Raw genomic sequence first — 22290 nt, forward strand, 5'->3', positions numbered from 1 at the left:
TTCAATATCGGATACATTTAATATAAAACAGTCATTGCAACAAGTTATCACATATACCGTCACACTGACTAGCTGGAAACTGGGCGCCGGTACAAATTGTAAGTAATTATATTCATTAACAGTTCAACCTTCAAAGATCTTCTAATAAGACCCATGTATGTATGAATCGTGTTATTTTAGTGCATTATATGCTTGGACTACAAGACCAAACTTTTTAACAACGTAACGAGTAAAAATTTTATTTTATGACCTCTTTCTTTGACATGTCAAAAGTAGGCCTCAAATACTAAGATCGATCTTGTAGCCCAAACAGACAAGAAAAAAAAATGTTATTATAGTCAAAATGAGAAAAGAGGCCGTTTTAAAAAACAACTCTTTTAAAATTATTATAACACAGACACTACAATAATAATTATGACTATTTGTTTAATCATTAGTACCTTGTTATTTATAACTTACACAAATTCCGTAACTCGCCCAGCTTGCCAGCCTAAAGAATAAACTACATAATTAGATTTTTTAACACTGGTAACACTAGTTCCGTACACATTGTACATACATCACCTCACTCGTTGCTAAACAAAAACTAATTTGAATAATTTCAAGTCACCATTAATAAGTAGAGTTTAATTTCAGCTGCTAAATATTCGTAAATATAAAAAAGCTGTGGTTAGTATTTACTATTTACGGCCTTTTGCATCACGAAGTTACATATTCAAAACAAAATGGTCACCCATCTTTGAACTGACAGGGGAAAGTTCAGCTTAATGTTGTGTTAATTTTTGGTAAAGAAACAGATCTATTTCCAGTTTTGCTATTTCGATGCAGTAGGCCGTTTTAAAACCCTCAACTACCCCTCAAATAACCCTAAAACAATAATTTACATTTTATCTAAAATTAGGCCTCAGAACCTATCTCATAGGCCTCTATAGGAACATAACATTCAGACTTAATGCATCACACAAACATATAAATATTTCACTATGTGCATCAAACCCTATTAAATTTAAGCTCATTTATTTTAATATAAAATCCGTAATCTAGCATTTACGACACTAAACTCTTGCCTGCTCTGAAAATTTTACTTAAATGGTAAGTTAGTATTGTTTGCGCATGTTGCGCAATTACTGACCGGTTGCGCAATTTTTGCGCATACATCAGAGCAACCAAGAAGTTTAGCGTCGCTCCCATTTACAATTAAAATGTTCTAAGATCCGTTTATGGCAGACATTGTCAAATGCCCAGGTCTACAAATCTGCAATTTATAATTATTTATTTATTAGTAAAGATACAAGTAATAAATGCTGGTTAAATTAGGTTATCAAAATAAATGAATTCAATACAAATGTTGTAAAAAACAAATCCTTCTATGATATTGTTAAGTATAGACAAAACAACTGGAAGTTTAAGTTCTAATTTCGTTATTAGCAATTTACTACACAAATAGTCTTAAGTCTATTATAAAATGCGATTAGTAAATAACTATTGTAATCTGAATATTGGAATGAATTTAATTTGGCAATACGGAAGTAGGGTAGTATTGGAAGAATTCAGTTCGCATTCACACACGTACGTAACAAATAAATTAATAAGCTAAAGCTAGAAAACAATGGATATAGAGCCACAACGCGCCATTTACCGAAAGTTTAAAAAGAAAACCAAACTACCGAGCCAAAATAAAATAACAAGCAAAAATCCTATCTATACATAACAAATATCCAGTGTTTATTTACTACATTCTTACGATTTAACTAATGCAGTAAAAATACACCATCAACACATCAAAATTTTGAAAAACAAACGCTAGAACACTGGATAAAAATAAACGAACAATTTAGTCAAAAAATAAAATTTAGCCTCCACGCAATAATTTCTAGAACGAAGCAACATTATTTTCAACCGAGATTCCTTTTTTTTTCATTTTTGACAGTTTTTTGGCGCCAAATATTTTCACAATTTTTCGACTCATTACACAACAATTAATATATCTTAGGGTCTAAACTGGTAAATAAATTATAGATAGAACTACCCTTGAATTTCAAAATGTCTATACAACTGTTTTACCCCGTTTTTGTTCTTGTTCAATAAAAGGTTTAGTCCTAATTTACTTAATTTTTAATAACAGTGTAATTGAAGGGGCAAGTTTTTAAAAATGAAATATAAAAAGGGATCAAGCGAAATTGGTTGTTAGAAGATTTAGTAAGTTTAGAAGATCTACTGAGAATTTTTAGATAGTGATTAGATAAAAAAAGGTAGCTTTGAATTATATATTAAATTCTATTATGGAATTCGTAGTTATACTATAAGTATGATAGCTGATAGTGAACTAAAATCTCTTGGTGGATAACCTAAGGGGCATTAAATACTTCTGCAGTACCACAACAAATACATAGTTTTGTGCATGCATTTCTTAAGTGTTTTTCGTTTATTTAGCTATGTTTTTGATAGTAAGATAGATAAAGATATTATAGTTCGGCCGTTCAGAGAATGCGTTCCTGACACCTATCAGTTAGTCAGGACTAGTGATGGGCACAACATAACACTGAGTTCGTTACCGTTCCCCCAAAATAAACCGCCGCATTATTTTAAGATTATTTTCGTTTTAAATTGGCGGAATCATTTAAAATTTATATTTTAATTATTTAAGTGGAAACCAAAAAAAGGTAATATTCATATAATAAAATCGTTTTATTTATTCTTTGTTACAAAGTTACAATCTGTATTTCTGTGCAATAAAGTAAGTACATTGAATTGAATGTGCGTACAGAATGTTAATCAGACTCCGATTCGCTTGAGGAGGTGGTGTCTTCATCATCATCTTCGCCTACGTGTATATTACGTGTATATTAGGTATTATCAATAACAGAATCAATCCTGATATCTCGGTCAAAATCTTCCAAAATCAGGTTTTTAGAGCTCTACCTCACTGGGACGCCATGGCGACGTCGCCAGCGGCACAGGTCTGGCTACTTCTGGCATCCAAATGTCGCCAAGTCGAGTGGCCATGGCGTCTCGACAGTCAATTGTTTACGTCGTCGCTCAAGAAATTGCAAGCTGACTGGCGACCACATTGGCGACTGTGTGAGGGAGGTGCGCTTTACCGTGTACATTATAGTGGCTACTGTGGCCACGGTACGTCGCCACGGTAGCCAGAAGCCACATAGGGAACTGTAGCTCGTGGCCACGCCTCCAATTTGGCGACGTTACCAAACCGTCGCCAAGTGAGTTAGGTTCCATACATTTCAATACTAACTGCTTGGATACGTAGCCGGCGACGTCGCCATTGGCGTCCTAATGAGGCAGGGCACTTAGTCTTAGCGCACGAAACGACAACAAATGACTATTTAGCGTCACAAAATGACGGCCCATGATGCCATTTGGGGTTACCATTTTCAACCTAAATATAAAAATGCTACTTTCTTTCGCGCGTTCAGTTTGATCATAGTTTTATTTTTATATTTCATAAAAGTTATCCTATAGTCCATTATTTTCAAATTCTTAAAAAGAAAAACAAAACGTATTATTTTATATTATAAGTATAACTGTATAAGAACCATCAACCAGAACAGATTACGATACTTGCCTGTTATTTTTAGCACAGCACTACAAATATAAAGCGCTGACATAACCTTGTAATAGCGCAGTATAGATTTAGAAAAATATTGTTTACCAAGTTATTTGACACTCAATTTGGCACAAAATTACAACATTCATTGATTATTATTGATATAATAATGTTGTTTTAATGCTCAACAATTGTTAAAACGATAAACAACCAGCAAAAATATTTTTATCGTACTGCAACGCCATTACAAAGTTACGTCGTCAGTTCAATCGCGATGTGTCAGAAACGCATTCTCTGAGCGGCCGAACTATAAGTCTTTCATATCCATAGAAAAATGTGATAAAAAAATCTAACTGTACATTGAAAAAAAACTGGACTATATAGTCTGAAATCACCAACCCGTATTAAGCAAGCGTGGTGACTAACGCTCAATCCTTCTCCGAGTGAAGGGAAGCCTGTGCCAAGCAATGGGACGATAAAAAGGGTGTAACAGTAACAGATTGAAAAAAGGATGGTTGTACGCAAAAGATCATTTGATAAACTCTATATGACAGTAATTTTAATATCGATAATTTTGACTGACACCGACTTTGGAGTCTCGGATACTGTCAAGTTAAATTCCATATCTTACTATCAAAACCCCTCTTAAGCCTAAAAAACATATTGAAGTGCAAACAACCACAAACTAGCGACAAGCGACACCTAACACATATTGTGCTACCAAACTTATCGATATACACACATATTCTGTATTTATATATAAGCCACATTATTTATTATATAAATTACACCATATTATACAAAATCTTTGTGTTACTAAAATAAAATGCCCATGTTATAAATACGAAATTTTATTTACTATCACGATACTTAAATATCATGATATATCATGATAGTAAGTTGAGTATCACGATAGTAAATATCCTGATACATGCCTTCCGTTGACTCATAAAATTGATACTACATATAATATTTAAACTATCAATTTTAAGCTTTTAAATAACTGTAGGGAAAAATGTAAGTATAGAAAGAAAATGCATCTAAAAGCAAGATATAAATTAAGAGAAGACAAAATTGGAAGTTATGTTATGTCAAATTATAGTACTTATTTGTGTGTCAAATTAAGTAGTGTATAAAAGAAATGCATGTATTATTACAAAAATGGAAGTTTTTATTTAGGCATGTTTTATTCGTCGAAATAACTACGTACTCAAGCCCTAATTCTTGTATTCGATAAAGATAATAATTCTTTTCTCATAAGATCTATGTTAATATTCGAAGTCGTGAATGTGTTTAGCATTTTCAACAAGTTCGGCTAGGCCGTAAATCGTCAAATTCTAGTCAAAATTGAGGCAACACTCGAGATTATCGGTAACAATTCAAAATCAAAATACATTTCTTTTTATTCGAGATATTCGTTTACGAAATCTGTATACAATAATGACTTAGTTAATATACAATATTTTTTAACGTGGCCGTATCAATTTTTAAATTATTATAATCTACCTAGTACGACTATACTGGATGGGTTTGTGTTAATTTTGGGTTGAACCAAAATTTAATACAGCGCCATCTATCGTCGGACACATACAACATCAACTACCTTAGCCAAAGCTTTTAGTCAAACTTTTATTGGAGCTAATATTGAAAAAACCGTACTTCCCTTCAAGCATTTCATTTAAAATCACACTTATCACATACATACAAGCAACAACTATTTTATGAAACCGAATTCTCTTTCAATAATCATAAAAGCTGGAAATATTTGGATAAAAATTGCGTTGTATACAAATAATATTTCTTTAACCTTAACCATTGTATAAGCAAAAACATTTTAGCATCCAAAATCACCCATACAAAGCCCCATTCAACCTTTTTAACATCAACCTCATTCATATACCAACTAACGCCATCTACTGACGTACACACAGCACTTCAATAATCCAGTGTTGCCAACATTAGCTCCAAAAAGTTGACAAACAGTCAAACATTATAACCCTTAGTCCTATGCAGGCCACTTTTTATTTCATGGGACATTTATGTTATGACAAAATATATGAAATCTGTTTATTTGTACGAAAATTATATCACATGGTTCAAATAAATTTTAAGGTGAAAATCGCAACGGTATTTTATCTACACTTGGTGTTTTGAATACAATTTTAAGCATTTTAATATTACATGTTAAATTATATTTACTTGATGTCTCAAAATACAAAGTGTGATAAAACAAAATGATAAAAACTTGAATAACACAGAGTAATATACGCCGCTCAAAATACGCCAACTAAATGTGCGTTATGTGTGGCGTATCTTACTCAAAGTCTGGCAGGCCCGAACTAAACAAAAAGACGTAACCTGAGACGCTCAAAATACGCCTACAAAATATAATGTTCCTACATGTTTTACGCACGGGACATAAATAGTATGACGTAAATTGAGCGGCTCAAAATACGTCTACTCATTTCCTACATATTATACGTCCGAGACTCAAAAAGTATGGCGTAAATTGAGCAGCTCAAAATACGCCTACTAATTTTCCCACATATTTCACTCCCATTTTGTTAAAGGACCTTTTTAGTATGACGTAATTTGAGCGGCTCAAAATACGTCCTACTAAAAGTTCGTGGCGTACTTTACGCTTGGCGTCGTAATGTTAGCATAGTTAGGCGTACCGCGTTAGTGTCGGCGGCGGCGTCAGCTGCGCTTGCGCGTAGAGTCGGCGGCAGCCGGCCGAGGCCTTTGGACTAACATCTTCAGGGCTCCGGCTGACATTAAGTAGAACCAGTATAGTTGGGGCAGAAGGAGTATGCATATGGAGATCTTGCAGCCGGTTGGTAGGGATTTTATTGCCTGGAATAATTATATTTTCATTATTATATCGGGAATCAATACTTTTATTCTAAACAAAAAAAATTTGCTTGCTTGTTCCACTTAAGGACCCGTAATTGCATAGCCGATTTGATTCTTAATTTCTCAACAATGGGCCAAGTAACATAGGTTATATTTTATCAGGATTTGGGTAGAAATGAACCCGGGACGGATTTTAAAATAATTTACAAAATTTAATAATTATTTCCCTTATTTTTGGAACTACTATTTATCAAAAAAAATGCGGCGTTTGTAGCCAATTTAAATCACTGATAATTTAGGTACAGTTTAATTTCACCACCAACCAAACAAAAACAATTAAAAATAAAACACCAAAAAAAAATCCACTCACATCGACATACGAAAGGCCAATAACCCTGCTATACAACAAGCAGACATACGGCAGACTGATCACCCGGCACACGAAGAACGTCAGTAGCATCAGTATGCCGTTCACCACGTAGAGGCGGGAAGACTTGAGCTTGAGTCGCGAGAGGATCCCGCGGACGGAGACGAAGGGGGTTGACAGTTCCATTAAGTAGACGAAGCCGAAGGTGCAGTCGCCTAGGTTGCCGCGGAGGTACTGGAATGTATGTTAAGTTGGTATTGAAATAGGTAAGTTATAAAAAAAGCAAATATATTTGTGTTAATTATGTAGTAAAATTGCCAAATGACCTTTTCATGGTATTAATTGAACACCATCATTTGATATAGTCCTATAAAGTGTTAGTTAGGCTATATTTAACTTGACAATTCCTACAATATTTCACAGATCCACTCGTTTTTAAAACAAATTTTAGGAAGACATAATGTTAAAAATTAGTTTTCACTCATAAACACAGTAATTTATCTCTTCAGGGATTACATTTTGTGTTCCTCCGATTCATCTCAATTATCATTATTTCTTTCTTATTTAATATCACAGCACATGTATAAATTTTCTCAGCACATAAAAAAACTCAGTCCTACCATTAATTCTGGCTTCCAAACCCTCTTTTTGCAGACTCACCCACAACCTCACATTCATCTCAAAACTGCAAAAATAACATTCAACTCACCACAATAACCAAGAACCCGAAACCCCCAATGAATAGATGGTGCATCAATATAACGGGTTCATGCTTGCAGTAAGCCAGGAACGAGGTGCCTTGCTTCTTGACGACCGCGCCGTCCCCCGAGGGGAGCGCGGGCGCGGACCCGTTCTTGGACGGACGCCGCTTGACGGACATGTCACTGTTAGAGTTCATTTGGACGTGTACCTGGAAGAAGGTTGCCAATTTGTGAATAACAGCCAATTTCTTCATCAAAAGTAAAAGCCAAAGTAAAAGTCAAAGTAATGTCTAAAGTAAAAGTAACGGTCAAATTCATTTTTTCTATTAGTTTTGCTGTCACTTTAGCCTTGAAAAAACGAATTTGACCTTTACTTTTACTTTAGACATTACTTTGACTTTTACTTTTGTTAAAGAAACTGGCCGTAAGTGAGGTAAAATCGGTGAATGGCTGAAGTGAAGAGACTTAAGTTGTGTAATTTTTGTAAGATATTACAAAATTCTATAGATATTTGACCAGAATTGGAAAAGTTCGCCATTTTATTTAGTATCCAAAAACAGAAGTATGGCAATTAGTTTTACAAAAATGTCAATTTAACTTTATTTCGCCAAAATAGTCAACATCTGCAACCTGTCAGTGCCTTTCCAGTACTGGCATCATTTAGTCTGATGTCAATTAAAAATTATGAACAAACTGCTGGCGATGCTCTCAAAATCTCTTAAGTATAAAAACATAAAACTATCAAATAGACATTTAAAAAAGCTCGTAAAAACAGAATACCATGCAAAACTCACCATATACATGCTCCAAATATCATAGAAGAAGTAGGCAGCGCCGAACCAGGCGTACGCCTCGGACATGTAGTGCGAGCTGCGCATGAAGTCGCGAGTGCACGACCACAGACACACTATGGCGCCTGTCACGCATGACAGGGCTGCCTGCACTGCTGACACCAGCCTGGGTAGAGGGGAAGAAGAAGATAAGTCCTTTTGTCCATTTGCTGCAACCCACTAATGATGTCGTCTATGTACAGGTTAAACAATATCGGGGAAGTCAATCCTGCCTGACCCCACATTGCAACTCATACTCCTTCGAACACCAACCCAACGAACACAGTTCGTTTGATGACTGTACCAGTAACTAAAGATATTGATTAACTCCGTTCGACAAATTAGCAAGTCTGCTTATGTAGGAAGAAGAGACAATGTGTTTGCACTCCAAATATAATAGAAAAGTTCCGGAAACTTCTTTCATTGCACCCATTCTAACAACGTTTTCGAATCATTTTTAATTTTCAGAAAAGACGATTGGAGAGTAAGCTTTTATTAGTTCTACAATGCCTATGTCATTGTCATCCAAAAAAATATAAAGTTCTAATCAGCAACCATCAATTTAGAATCGCCTTAAACACATCATACATACTTATTAGTAATATCGAGCACATCCCCGCAGCTGAGTCTGTACTTGTGCCGGAACCGTGCGCCGGCGCCAGTAGACAGGGCGAGCGCGTTCAGCAGCTCAAACAACGTCATGAAGTAGACGAAGCCGAGCGCTGTGAGCGCACCTCCACGTTTTGCTGTTATTCTGGAAAAGAGGAGAAAGATTTAGCATTTACCCTCTTATTATAAAACGCGGTATCAAATAAGTATCGGCTTTTGTACTACCTTTAATCCACCTTTAAGTACGACCTTGAAAAAACGTTATTACAAAACGCAGTTTATCGCAAGTCCTATTACTATCTGTAGTACAAAAGATAAACCATCGAGCCCCCTAGTTTAACTGCAGTACTTAGTCGACAAACGTCAAATTCCGACATTATTTACTTTTGAGGTTATTTGTTTTGTGATGAAAAAAACGAAAGTGGATATAAATATGTGTGATTTGGAATACTTGGATGTGTTAGAATACTATTGAGTGTCCGGGGACCTAACAGAATGCGTCATCGACAAAATCTCTTCAAATTACCTGACGACAATTTTCGATATAAATATCGATTTACGTTTTTCGAAATAATAGTCAATTGAATGCATGATGATAATCCAGGATGATCCTATGATGCTCAACTGGGCTCGCCATAAAGTAAGTAGCCTTTACAGTGCAAGTAGGTTGCCAAAACATCCTAATTAATTGTATACGAGTCAAAGTTTTTATTATGGATGTTTGTTTATGTTCCACACATAAACTACCACATAGATTTTGATGAAACTCCGAAAATATATCAGATTATCATACAGTCTATTGTTTATTTACAGATTCAAGACTATTTTGGCGTTTTGCACGCCGTATCTCTGCCAGTAATATGCAATGTTTGTAAAAGACTGGAAGCTTGCTAAAATGTACAAAAATGCCTAGATGAGAAAGGGAACAAGATTGTGTGATGAAGAACAGTGTCCAACATGTATCAGTGCATTTGACTGTATAAATAGACATCGGAATAAAATATAATTTTCTACTTTTATGTTGTTTCAAATGTTTCATTTTCTTTTGGTAATTTAATGCACACGATATTCTGTGTGTAGGTAAGTTATTGTGCACTTAATTTTGAAGAGGTTCTAATTAGATGCACAACATCTTATTTAATCATTTAAATCGGGATGAAAATAATCCAAATTATTTCTAACCTAAAAACAAAACAACTCGGATACGCGCGCTGACGTTCCGTTATACGCGCAAACTCGATAGTTGTTTAAAAGAGAATAATTGGATCATGTATATCGTTAAAGATACTAGAAATATAAAATTATCTTTAAATATTTTTTTAAATATTTTAAATATTTTTTTTATTATCATAATTATTTATTTTTCATCAAAATAGACTTAACAAAATAATGTAAAAAGGAACGGCGCATAGAATTCGGAACGATTGAGCGAATGATTTAAATATTTGTTGCTTATAATCTGTGGATATTATTTGAACCATAGACAAATCGAAGTACTAAACAGTCTTCTCTTAGTCTACGTTTTGTAATAAGGATGTGTAGACTATCGTAAGTACCGTAACAAACCAAGACGTGTTCAGTCGGGTTTAAACCACTACTTGCGGCAGTTTTTATAATAAGAGGGTTAATGTTTGTAAGCATACTTATAAATGATCCGCCTGAATAAGAAGAAGAGAATAACTTTTATGCCCTTGGTATACTTTTTTAGGTATGTATCAGACACGAAACCCTTATATATTCACAGTTAAATTATGTATACGGAAAACTGATAGGATAAATAATCATGCCCACAGGAGAAACGAAACAGAAACGCATTTGACACTTCACTTATGAAGACTTCAAGATTATGATGCCGTAACGTGCGTACCACGAGTGCCTAGTTACTAATGACATTTTTAATCCACGCTTTTCCTTACGACCCTAGGGACAAGCGTTTCTAATGTTTCTTATCACGGCCCAAGTAAAACATCGCTGTCTTCTAAAGAATAACTTGGGAATCGTGTCTTGAATATCAGTCTAAAACCTCAACCATGGCAAGACATTACGTAATTGATTTATATCGTTATTTATTGAAATTATACAAAAACTAAAGAAGTACTAAAAGTACTTTTTATAGTTCTTTGAAGGTTTATCGGTCTTTAGATACTTTTAAGAGTCTTTAGATAAGATTAGAGAGCATCTCGAACACAGGTCCTATCCTATTGCGTAATTTATCGCTGACAAATCTAAAGCCGGACCTCTACTTAAGCTGAGATCAAGCCTCTTGATCTTAGCTTAAGTCGCACTTGATTTATCAGTAAGCGTTTCAAGTGAGATCTATTGTTTACCTGAGATAGGTTCGTTCAGAAACCATGTCTATGTGTATTTGTCCATTAGACCTAAGAGCTTCTATGACCACTCAACATACTCGAAACTCATAAGAAAACCCCCAGAAAGAATTAATAATGAAATTGGACTACTAACATAACACAGTCAAGACCTATATTGAAAACACTTCATACAGACATTTTCAAGAAACCCCCAAACTTAAGAAACAGTTACATAATTCAAACAATAAAACTATCAAGACCCATCCGGTTATACACAACGGAGATGAAACGTCACTCGTGCCAAAACCAGCACCAGCACGTTTTGTATGAAAAGCGTTATTCGCACGTGTATCTGCGCAAATATTGACGCTAAACAGGACTTTGTGTGTCAAGGTCGGTCCGACCCACATCGTAGGAAAAACAAACACGTATGGAGATTTTATTCGAGATGAAATAGGGTATGTAACATAGCATGTGTATGGAGAATCTGTTACAGTTTATTAAAGGTTGTTAGATCAATTGTTTCTTTAAGGTCTATTGAATCAAGAGCGTAGTCCCCCTTTGCAAATGTGGATGTACTTTGAGATCAGTCCTAGATAGATCTTTCTGGAACGATCCATGCGTCTTCAAAAATTGGTTTTGGGTTTCTAATTTTATTCTTTTCAGACGTTGCTCTTTCAGTCTTATGCAATAGTTGAAAGAGCAGATCCAGGGATAAAGATTCATCTCGTCAGTTTTTAATTCATTCAAGAATATCATTCCGTTATCAAAGTACATATTTTTAATGCATGCACCACATATCAAGACCTTTATTGCGTCAAATATTTATTAAGCACTTTTGTATGCCAAAAGCAGTCTTATATCTTTATCATAAAGATCATTTTGAAATGTCGTTCGTTGATGACGTTTCGACAACATCGCGATACGAATGCGGTGAACTGAAAAACTATTGGAGTATGTAAAATGGCGAGGTTCATTGGAAAACGTTTAATTGTACGAATGTGTGGTCATGTTTAATGGGAGGTAAAATGTGGGTGCAATCACTTTTCCATAGAACGTCGCTACATACACGCCTGTCTCTTTGTTAAATGGTAAACGGTAGGAATGCTGTTCAGACTATAAGCGTTGAACCGCTTGATTATGTAGGTAAAGATACCTAGATTTCTTCCATTTGGAAAAATTTACCATGTTAAATGAAGAGAAATAGTTTCAGAACTCATAATATTTCTGAACGTTTAGAGTTTCTCACTCACAATATCCCTGAACAGGAAAATTCATGAATATGTGAATTCATAAAAACTTATTACGATTCAAAAGCACCCGAAAACACGGGAGTAAAAATCTTATAAGAACGTTGGGCGCCAAAATCGATATTCTACTCGTGGTTCAAAGTCAAAGGCGATTGAAGATTATACGTCTTGTCCTGAATTTTAAAACTTCTGGGAAGTTTTACTTTCTCATCTTATCGTATTCGATTGGAAATGTCTTGGAATTCGTAAAACATTTTTGGCATCGCCAACTTACTTGTAGGAACTTATATCAAGGTAAAGATTATTCTGAAAGCACAGGAGCAGATGGCGGTTTACAAATTGTTCCATACTATCAGTAACAAACGTTGGCAAAAATATAGATAAGCCAATAATTGCATTGTAACATTAGCATTGACTTCAATACTACCACCAACTTCAGGAGCCTTCAATCGCCAATATTCAAAAGGAACACTTCTGACCAATGACACATTGGCATGCATATTGGCACCAACAATTATATTACCGTTAAACAACTACCCGTACGGAACTATTTGGCCAATGACGTCACGTGACCCTTGCCACCCAAATCACGCATGCTTCGGAGTCACACGAGCAATGCTACTTCCTGAATATTTTTTAGTAATTATGTGTATGTATAAGGGTATTAATTAATGCATAGTTGAAATGTTTTGTTTGACAATAGAAACTGTATTTTTCTTCAATAAAAGTTATAAACAATAAAATCTATATATATAAAAATGAAACCCGCTTTCCGTTGTCACGACACAACATGAAAACGGCTTGACCGATTTGGCTGAAAATTAGAGGGGAGGTAACTTAGACCCGGGAAAAGGTTTTAGGATAGTTTTTGTCTCCATCCGGCTACTGGACGCGGGTGAAACCGCAGGCGAAAGCTAGTTTTCAATAAAATAAGTCATAAACAGGGGAACGATTATGACATTGAGCCCAATTTTAAGGAAAACTGCAGTATGAATAATTCAAAACGAGAGAGAAAAGAAAACGAAGCTCTTACTTAAGCAAAATTGCAATCAGATCTTCCCAGATTTCAATGGCGGCTACATGCCTGTACATGTCAGCATATGTAGCTAGCGTAATAACCAACAACAAATTATTAGTATATGGTCATTTACCGAATTGTTGGATACCTACGTTAATTAACAATGAATTTACAATGGATTTCAACAACATATATGTTATGATATCTGTTCATTTTACTGGGGACAGAAATTTGAATTTACTCGTACAGGGCTCAGTAAACAAATCCACATATAGGTTGATTATCGAAGTCAGTTAATCAGCATAAATAAATATTTAAGAAACATACTTGTCTTCAGGGTTGAGCGAGATGACCAGGTTGGTGGCCGCAGCCAAGGAGCCCGCGTTGCACACCGCGAGGATCGCCATCGCCGTGCGATGCTTCGTCTGAAATAACATTAAATCTAATTAAAACATTAGACTAAAACACTGGTACGCATTCGTAGCCAATTAGACTGGAAGCTGGACCCAACATAGTTGGGAAAGGTACGAAAGATGATGGACTAAAAATATCCTTCTCGCTTAGAAATCAAGATAAACAATTTAACTGTTTACGAGTTGTAGGTACGATCATGAATGTATAAAAGATGCAAAACAAAGTTAAATCTGTTATTGCAACTTGATACAGTGAACGGAAGGATGCAGTGAATGGACATAAAAGAGAAAACAATAGGTAGGAAATAGGTGTTTCGTTACACAAATATACAAGAAATCGGATCTGCAAGATCTACCTAGCGTTCATAGGCTTAGGTCAGACGCAACATACCGAGGTTCATATACTCAGGTCATAATATACACAACTAGCTCAGGCCAGCGGCACCAGCGGTTTGGCCCGCATCCCATCGTAACTACATCGCGCATCCGGATGGAAAAGTACCCTTATAGCCTTCTCCGAGAAGTGGGCTATCTACCACCAAAATATTTTCTTCACGTGTCTATTCAGGCAAACAAACACACTTCAGCTCCAATATTAACTTAGAAATATAAGTCTAATATCTTCTCGCTTCATGCACTTTGGTCATATTATGCACAACAATGATGACAAACAGTGTCAGATCACTTACAATAACTTCAATTATCATCGTTTACCACCTGTATTACTAACTTTACGTCTTAGTATATCAGATAAACATGGTAAACAAGAAAATGACGTAACGACTTGTTTCAAGAGACGAGTCACGCTATTTACCTTTGGGAAATAAGCAGAACGGCGTTCTAGAGATCGGATCCACAATACTATTGGTTTAAGTAAATAAAGAAAAGGACCTAGAAATATAATGTAAAAGCAATATTTAAAACAAGATAATCAGGCGATGAGAAACGCGGTATTAAGCGTAATCTACTATTACATACTTATGCCATAGATCTACCAAACAACCTATAGCCTAGGTGAACCAAACACAAAGTTTAAAAAACTGAAGGGAGGATTCCAAAACTCACGATTACAAAAATTCTGGACACCTCTAGACCTTAGGAAAATCTTGAGGCTCATTCTCTCATTCATAGACAGTGGTCAAACTTACATATAACCCCCGTAGTTTGTTTCGGGGGTTAAAAATAGCCTCTGACACAGGTCCAAACCATAATAAAGGAATACTATATCGTGATGATGCTATACATATTTACAACAGTACTTAATTCTATTTATACATCGTTTGTAATATTACTACGCACCCAGAAGTGCTTGAATGACGAATGACATCAGTTGGAAGGTCAGCTTCGGTCCTATCAATCATTTGTCAGGGTATGTCTTCCTAAGGTGCTCATAAGAATACGTTGTTGGTATAATTTGATATTATTATGTATATTGTTAATAGACTGGATATCAAAAGTGTAGCATCGTGGACCTCATCATCATCATCATTATATCCGTCAATTACTGTCTACTGCTGAACGTAGGTTTCCCCTAAAGATTTAAAATAGCTACTGGGTGAATATGTCACCAAAATTATCGTAAAACTTTTTGACACTTTCGAAAGAGTTCACATATTTCAATTTTGCGTATACATTGTTAAACTGAGCCAAATGGTTAACAAACATTTATGCATCGACCATTTCCTCAAACATTAACCTTCCTACAAGAAGACCAAAAACGCGAAAACTGTCCTAATTCAAAGCAGTATGAATCTACAGTCTACACTTCTAGTGACGTCACAATCAGGTCGATGCGATGGTGTGACCGCGTGACTCATACCGATTGTATCATCGAGTCGAGTGGCCGCTGTATCGAAATGTGCGCGCCTCGCACTTTACCACTTGATGGTACAATGGACCTGATTGAGGGAGACTTTATTAATTGAGGAGTTGAGCCGACAGGACTTCCGTTCGGCAAGATCTAGGGGAGCGGACATGTTGTTTTTTATACTGAGTCATCAAAGTGAAAGTTCAGAATTTAGAGATGTTGTTTTAATTAAAACTGGCCAAATGCAAAACAGACCCGCGCACAAAGGGTCTCCTAAAATGGCCCGAAAAAAATTGAACCTTGAAATATTTATTTTATTCAAGTTTAAATGTAAGTAGTTGTTTTGTTTCCATTGAACATGACAACTCCCTAACTATCACGGTTGATGAGATACAGCCTGGTGACAGATAGACAGTGAAGTCTTAGTAATAGAGTCCCATTTTACCCTTTGAGTATAGCAGTCTAACCGGTTCTCTATAACAAAGAGAAAAGCAAATAACAGACCCAGACAGACTATTCCAGAACATTAGATAGAAGAACCGCCTACAGGGGATCTAAAAAGCAATTTCGTTCAAGTTCCGAACTTACCTAAGTCACACAAGATTTATATCTTGAAATTAAGTCTGAAAGTGGGTCAATCGTTTTGCTGGACTACATCGTTGGTTTCACATTTATCAAGAGTAATAAATGAATAAAAGATATGTTAATCAAACTAGACTCTGAGAAAATACGCGCCAAATATCAAAATACGGAAGAGAATCTACAGACAAACTAGACACCCAAAACTCGTTTTATTATATAACCTATCAAAATTAGTTAAATTATATTCATACATAGCTTATTATGTTACAAACTTATGCACACATTAACGAATAAACTACCCTTGACCCCTTTGTTACTGCTGCAAGATACATTACATAAGCAAGAGATAACTATATGAAATGAAGGTATTTCTGGTCTCAAAACATCGTATGATTACGTCAAGTACTCGTGAACTTGTGCCGAATGTCCTCGATAAATTATACCTATTGCGATTGTATCATGGAGAACAAAATGACTAGAGGAGGTGTCATAACGAAATGTCTCCTAAGAAAGTAGCGCGCCAAAATGCGGGTGTGAGAGGACGAGGGACGTAACTGTTTCAGCCCTTATACGCCTTCTTTGGACCTGGCCCTTTTTTTGTAATCCTAAAAATCGTTGGTTGACAGATGTCTCAAAGAACCCGAACGCCTCTTTAGTTCACTCGTAACTAATCGTTTTTATCCACCGTATGTATCTGACCTAGGAGAAGGCGTCTGACCTACCCGCATTATGGCAGCTCCGCTCATCTTTCGTTACTACTCCGTGGATTGAACTATCAAAACAACATGACAAACACATCTTTCTTTAATCATTAAAGTGCTTGAGTTATCATTGTCTCACTATCAGTTAGCTATTTTCGTAGCAACATCTTTTATTAATATAGCCTCGTCAAGTGGTTTTGGGTACTTGAATGTTAAAACTTAATGCGCATATTTTTTTCCGACTGGATAAGTTTTTCATTTTTTGAAAAGTCTAGTGGTGAATGACAGTTACGTTCCAAAGACTATCAGCCCTTTTTCTCCTTCTAAAATTATTAGACATTGATGAAGGGTGAGCGCAAATCTCTCATGCGAAAATAGATGAGACCGATCCAACTCCCAAGCATTATCATAATTTAGGCACAAAAGAGAAGTTTATGAAGACTTATATTAATAGTTCAAAGGTTATCACCACGTGCTAAATTAAGTGACGATAAAGTCGTTTCATTTCTTTATATTTTTCAGATATTACCTATTAACATATTCATAAAATAAAAAGTATCTTCGAGACGAAATGAAAGCTTACACTTGAAAACTGTGTCAAGTTTCGAACGATAACCGATCCGCTGTTAGATAACTTTACATAGTATTAAATAACGTAAATTGTTAGGTAATTCCCTAAGATGTGTGCCGTGTTGTCATAACATTACGTCAAAGATTTCTCTAATTAAAAGACATTTTGGGAGATCTTACACGTTGAACACAAAGTATCAGAGACAGAAGAAAATTAAATAGAATTTTTTTTTTTTTTAGATTTTCTATGGTCTCTGGGACCGGTGGAGTTTGTGAAGGCCTTAAGCCATGAACCACGCTGCGGGTTGTTCGAAAGAGGTACCGCGGCCCTAGCACATAAGGCCTACGACGGAACACGACGGCTTTTAGTCAGTAAGAGTCTGACACTCCCTCACCGCTGCTAACCCACAGCGGGAGGGGTTTAGCGACGTAAAATCATCAATGACCCTCCCGCTGTGGGTTAGCAGCGGTGAGTCAGACTTTACTGACTAAAATCGTCGTGTTCCGTCATAGGCCTTTATGTACCAGGGCCGCGGTATCTCTGAACAACCCAGCCCTTGGCCTGCTGGCCCCGCTGGGTTGCTGACATCTCTTTGAGGAGCGCGTGGAACAACGCGCGCCGTCGACACGGGTCTGTCGTCTAGAAAGACAGAGGGACGATGAGCCACCCGAACTCACCGCCCACAGACCCACGCCTACGGTGGCCGGGAGTCATCTCGCGACACCCGGCGCCCATGGTGTCTACCTGGTCCAGCGCGGCGGCCGGGATGAGAGGTGCGGACTCTCTGGCGTTCCGCCTCCTCCTTCTCGAGCATGACCGCTTCGCAGAAGGAGGCGAGCGGGAGGGGTCATTTGATGATTTTTTACGTCGTTAAAAAAAAAAAAAAAAGCCATGAACCATCGTACAAGTATGAGAAGTAGGTAATAGAAAGGATGTCTTCCAGCTAGTGGAAGATGTTAGAATGCAGATTTGGACTTCAAACGGACGATAATAGCCGACACATACTAAAACGGCTGATGCTGATTATATGCACTAATATTATAAAGATGAAAAAATTATTTCTTTGTAATGGATAAACTCAAAAAACGACTAAACCAGTTTTAAAAATTCTTTCACTGTTAGAAAGCTACACTATTCCCGAGTAACAGAGGCTATATTTTACCCCGATACGGTCAGCAGTTCCCACGGGACACGGGTAAAACCGCGGGAAAACGGTTAGTTTTCTATATAATAGTGGACTGTGACTAAGTACCTATAAAATATGCTGAAGTCATAAGACTAATGGTCTAACTGTGACTGGTAGAATGTACGAGATAGAGCTCGTTTTGGCGACGGAACTGATTCACTCAAACCAGTCATAATGCGGTTCATAATCTTTATTCCACTCTGCGGTAACATTGGAGGTCCCTTACCCGACTGGTCCAAAAGGTCACCTTATTTTTACGTAGTAAAAAGGTAATAAAGGGATCACTTTATTTATCCATCGTAAAAAGGTGGTATAATTAGGAAAATTAGTACCGACATGACCTCATAGAACTGTTATCAGGTTTTGATTGCATCATACTGATTACATTGAGTAATCAGCTTTGATTAGGGCTGCCATCCGTCCGGGTTTCCCTGGATTTGTCCTCGTTTGGAGGCCGCCCGGGGGCCGTCCGGGCGGGGTTTCAAGAAGTGTCCGGGGAAAACCCGGACACTTTTCATGTAAGGAAGCACCTCATTGAATTCAAGTATATGTCAATAGTAAATGGATTACAAATTAGGTATATTTTGTTTAAAAAAAATCGTATCTACTTGTTCGGGGTAAAAATGCGATTTACGCCAAATATCCGGGTTTTTTTTAATGTTTGTCCGGGTTTGGCGAAATTTGAGATGGCAGCCCTAGCTTTGATCAAAATTAGAAACTTGTCGTATCATGTATGACCGGAGGGAGTAGTACGCTTATAGATTAGGTAAAATATGTATTTATAATCGAATCAATGTTAATGATGATTAACAAAAAAATACTCCATGAACAAAATACCTGAAACCGCAAAAACCGGCCAAGTGCGAGTCGGACTAACACATGAAAAGTTGTATGGGAGCCCCTTGAAATATTTATTTTATCACTAGCTGGTGCCCGCGACTTCGTCTGCGAAGGTTTAGTATTTCGAACAATATGTTTACAAATTGTAGCCTATGTGTTATTCTGATGTATAAGCTATATTATTGTAAAGTTTCATTAAAATCCATTCAGTAGTTTTTGCGTGAAAGAGTAACAAACATCCATACATACAAACTTTCGCGTTTATAATATTAGTAGGATAGTTTTCTGTATTTTGTTGTTATAGCGGCAACAGAAATACATTATCAATGAAAATGTCAACTGTTCAGCGAAGTCTTAGAAATAGCGTATGGAATCCTAAAAAATGTACTTTTTCCGTCGTTTACGTAATTTTCAAATTCATAAAATAATGTAAACACTGCAAAGTATTCACAAGGAATATTTTTGCGGTAGGTCAGGCATAAGGAATTCGCGGTTAACCAGCACACCTGTCGGTAATTGAAACATCTGCGCATGCGACTTTTGACCTAATAAGGGAAAGAAGGAATTCCTTGTATTTATAATTTTAAACACACTGGAATCAAAAAGTTATCATTATAATCGTGGCAAGAATATGCCCCCCATGATAAATAAAAATCCAAATAAAATTGCGTTTTTAAAATTAGTCATATGTCGTCTTACACATGCACATAGTGTTCTTGCCTTTAGACTTGAATCAATCGATTTTTGTGTAGTTATGGCCTAATTAAACTCAAGTCTAAAATAAAATTCAAAGTAAATACACTTACTGATCTTACGTTCATAATTTCAGTACCTAACAACATGGCAAAGCTCACAAATACTTTGAATATTCAACTTTCAACTAAACATTAACTTAAATAACAATTTTCTATCCTTAATGACAGGAAAAATACCAAAAACGGTGGAAGCAATTATGATTATAGGTTCAGATAACAATAAACTAGATTGTTATGGAAAATTATTTTTTCAGTCATTAAAAGTAAGCGGTTTGAGAGTTAATGATATTTTCCATTGGTATTTTTTGATGACAGGAAAATGTAAGGACAGAAACTCAATACCAGCGATGAGTTCTAATAAGAAATGGCACTAGTACGAACTTAGTTAGGAGAGAACTTAGTTAGGAGAGAATTTAGTTGCAAGTCACCGTTGAATTAGGTGATTCCTATCAAGCCCAATAAATCTGTTATATTAATTTTTCAATAAAGATAAAAGACCAATATATTGTCATGATTGATAGATGATAACACCTGTGATATTTTATCTCATATCAATTATAATGACCCCTTTTTGTAGGAGGTTCTAAATATTTTGATTAAATTTGTTAACCTAATAGACAGACATGTGTTGCTGAGTGTAGTGGGAGTGTGAGTTTGTTGCGCCACTTCTTCTTCCCAGCAAGAACACATAGGAAGTGGTGACGAGCGGGCGTTTTGGGGGCTGTCTTTTGTTTTTGACGTTCAAAAAGTCCTGATTTATCAGCCTAATTTGAATAAACCTTTTTGGGTTTGAGTTCAGGTTCCACATTCAAAAGTTATGGTAATAATGAAGAATGATATTGCATCAGCCATGTTTTATAAACATAGCTATAATTGAATATGGCCATGGAATGCTTAAAATAATTTCCAAAGGTATTTTTGATGTATGAAAGAAAATTAAATTAATAATACCGTTGTCCATAACACAAAGAAATATAAAATACTAGGGACCCGGTAGATCTTCACTATGTAAATAATTGAAGAACCGCTCAACCGCTTTTGTGCAAACTTCACATAAACCATCGACTAAATAGTTTGAAGTAAACCTAAACATTTGGTTTAGATGTTAAGCCATTCTTGAGTTTTAAAATTATAACAAAAAGTAACCAGTGGTAGTGGTCCAGTTTTCAGACCAAAGTTTCAATTAATACTCCTTTTCCTCGAAATATTATACATACAAAATAAAAGGGTGTCTGGTACCCATCATTTAGATGACCATTTTCAATATAATTTGAATTAACACTAATTTTTAATTAGTTTATCTTATGTTATATTGCACAATAAGAAAGTGTTAACAATGTAGGATTCGCACCGAATACTTTTTCACGAAAATTAGGGCAAAAAAATAAACACTTTAAATTACAATAATCAGAAAGAATCACGATAAATAAGTTTTCTAATTGATCTGGAATTAATATCATAATGCCTGTGGTTTCATAAAAAACAATAATGTATGGAATATTCTGAAACTTTAAACAGCATTTACATATTTCTTAATAATTCCAAAAAAAATAGACAATTCAGCAAATGAAAATTTCAAAAAGTCAAGAAAATCTGCTAAAATTATTACCTTCGAAACTGCAGCTTCCATGATTATTCCGATAAAATATCACTATACAAAACAAACAAAACTAAAACATTCTAAGTTGTGCGTAATTTAATCAGAAAATAAATAAAATTTAATAAAATTCGCAGATTTTCGGCAATCGTCAAATTCCACGATTCTTCTATTTACTAGAACGACCACAGACTAATGTCATTAGCTGTCAGCGCTGTCACGTTGCTCGATATGTCAAAGTCAAAAGACAAGTAGAGGCGGGTACGGTCCAAACTCCTAACGAAATAAAACCACACAGTCAGGTTTATTCCCGAGAAAAACTAAATTATTGATTGA

General features: G+C 35.8%; 1 protein-coding gene and 1 long non-coding RNA gene across 2 annotated transcripts; one reads left to right on the forward strand and one right to left on the reverse strand.

Moving 5' to 3' along the window:
* Positions 1 to 22187, reverse strand: LOC110373621 (ceramide synthase). Its single transcript, XM_064040622.1, has 7 exons — positions 21967 to 22187; positions 13830 to 13927; positions 8909 to 9070; positions 8281 to 8443; positions 7495 to 7695; positions 6789 to 7019; positions 1 to 6418 (listed from the first exon to the last, which is right to left on the reverse strand). Exons 1-7 carry the CDS (start codon positions 21985 to 21987, stop codon positions 6263 to 6265), a joined length of 1032 nt encoding a protein of 343 aa, XP_063896692.1. The 5' UTR covers positions 21988 to 22187; the 3' UTR covers positions 1 to 6262.
* LOC135118473 (uncharacterized) lies at positions 9090 to 9942 on the forward strand. The gene is made up of 2 exons (XR_010277601.1): positions 9090 to 9565; positions 9739 to 9942. It is a non-coding gene; the product is annotated as an uncharacterized LOC135118473 (long non-coding RNA).
* Positions 22188 to 22290: the final 103 nt, after the last annotated feature.

This window comes from Helicoverpa armigera, chromosome 22, assembly GCF_030705265.1.
Source record: "Helicoverpa armigera isolate CAAS_96S chromosome 22, ASM3070526v1, whole genome shotgun sequence".
NCBI lineage: Eukaryota > Metazoa > Arthropoda > Insecta > Lepidoptera > Noctuidae > Helicoverpa > Helicoverpa armigera.

Bases quoted from the DNA above. Each gene is read 5' to 3' on its own strand.
- LOC110373621 (XM_064040622.1), bottom strand. From the start codon at position 21,987: ATGGAAGCTGCAGTTTCGAAG. The intron at 8,444-8,908 runs GTATGTATGATG...CCCTCTACCCAG, and splicing joins GTGCTCGATATTACTAATAA to GCTGGTGTCAGCAGTGCAGG. The intron at 7,696-8,280 runs GTGAGTTTTGCA...ACCTTCTTCCAG, and splicing joins ATATTTGGAGCATGTATATG to GTACACGTCCAAATGAACTC.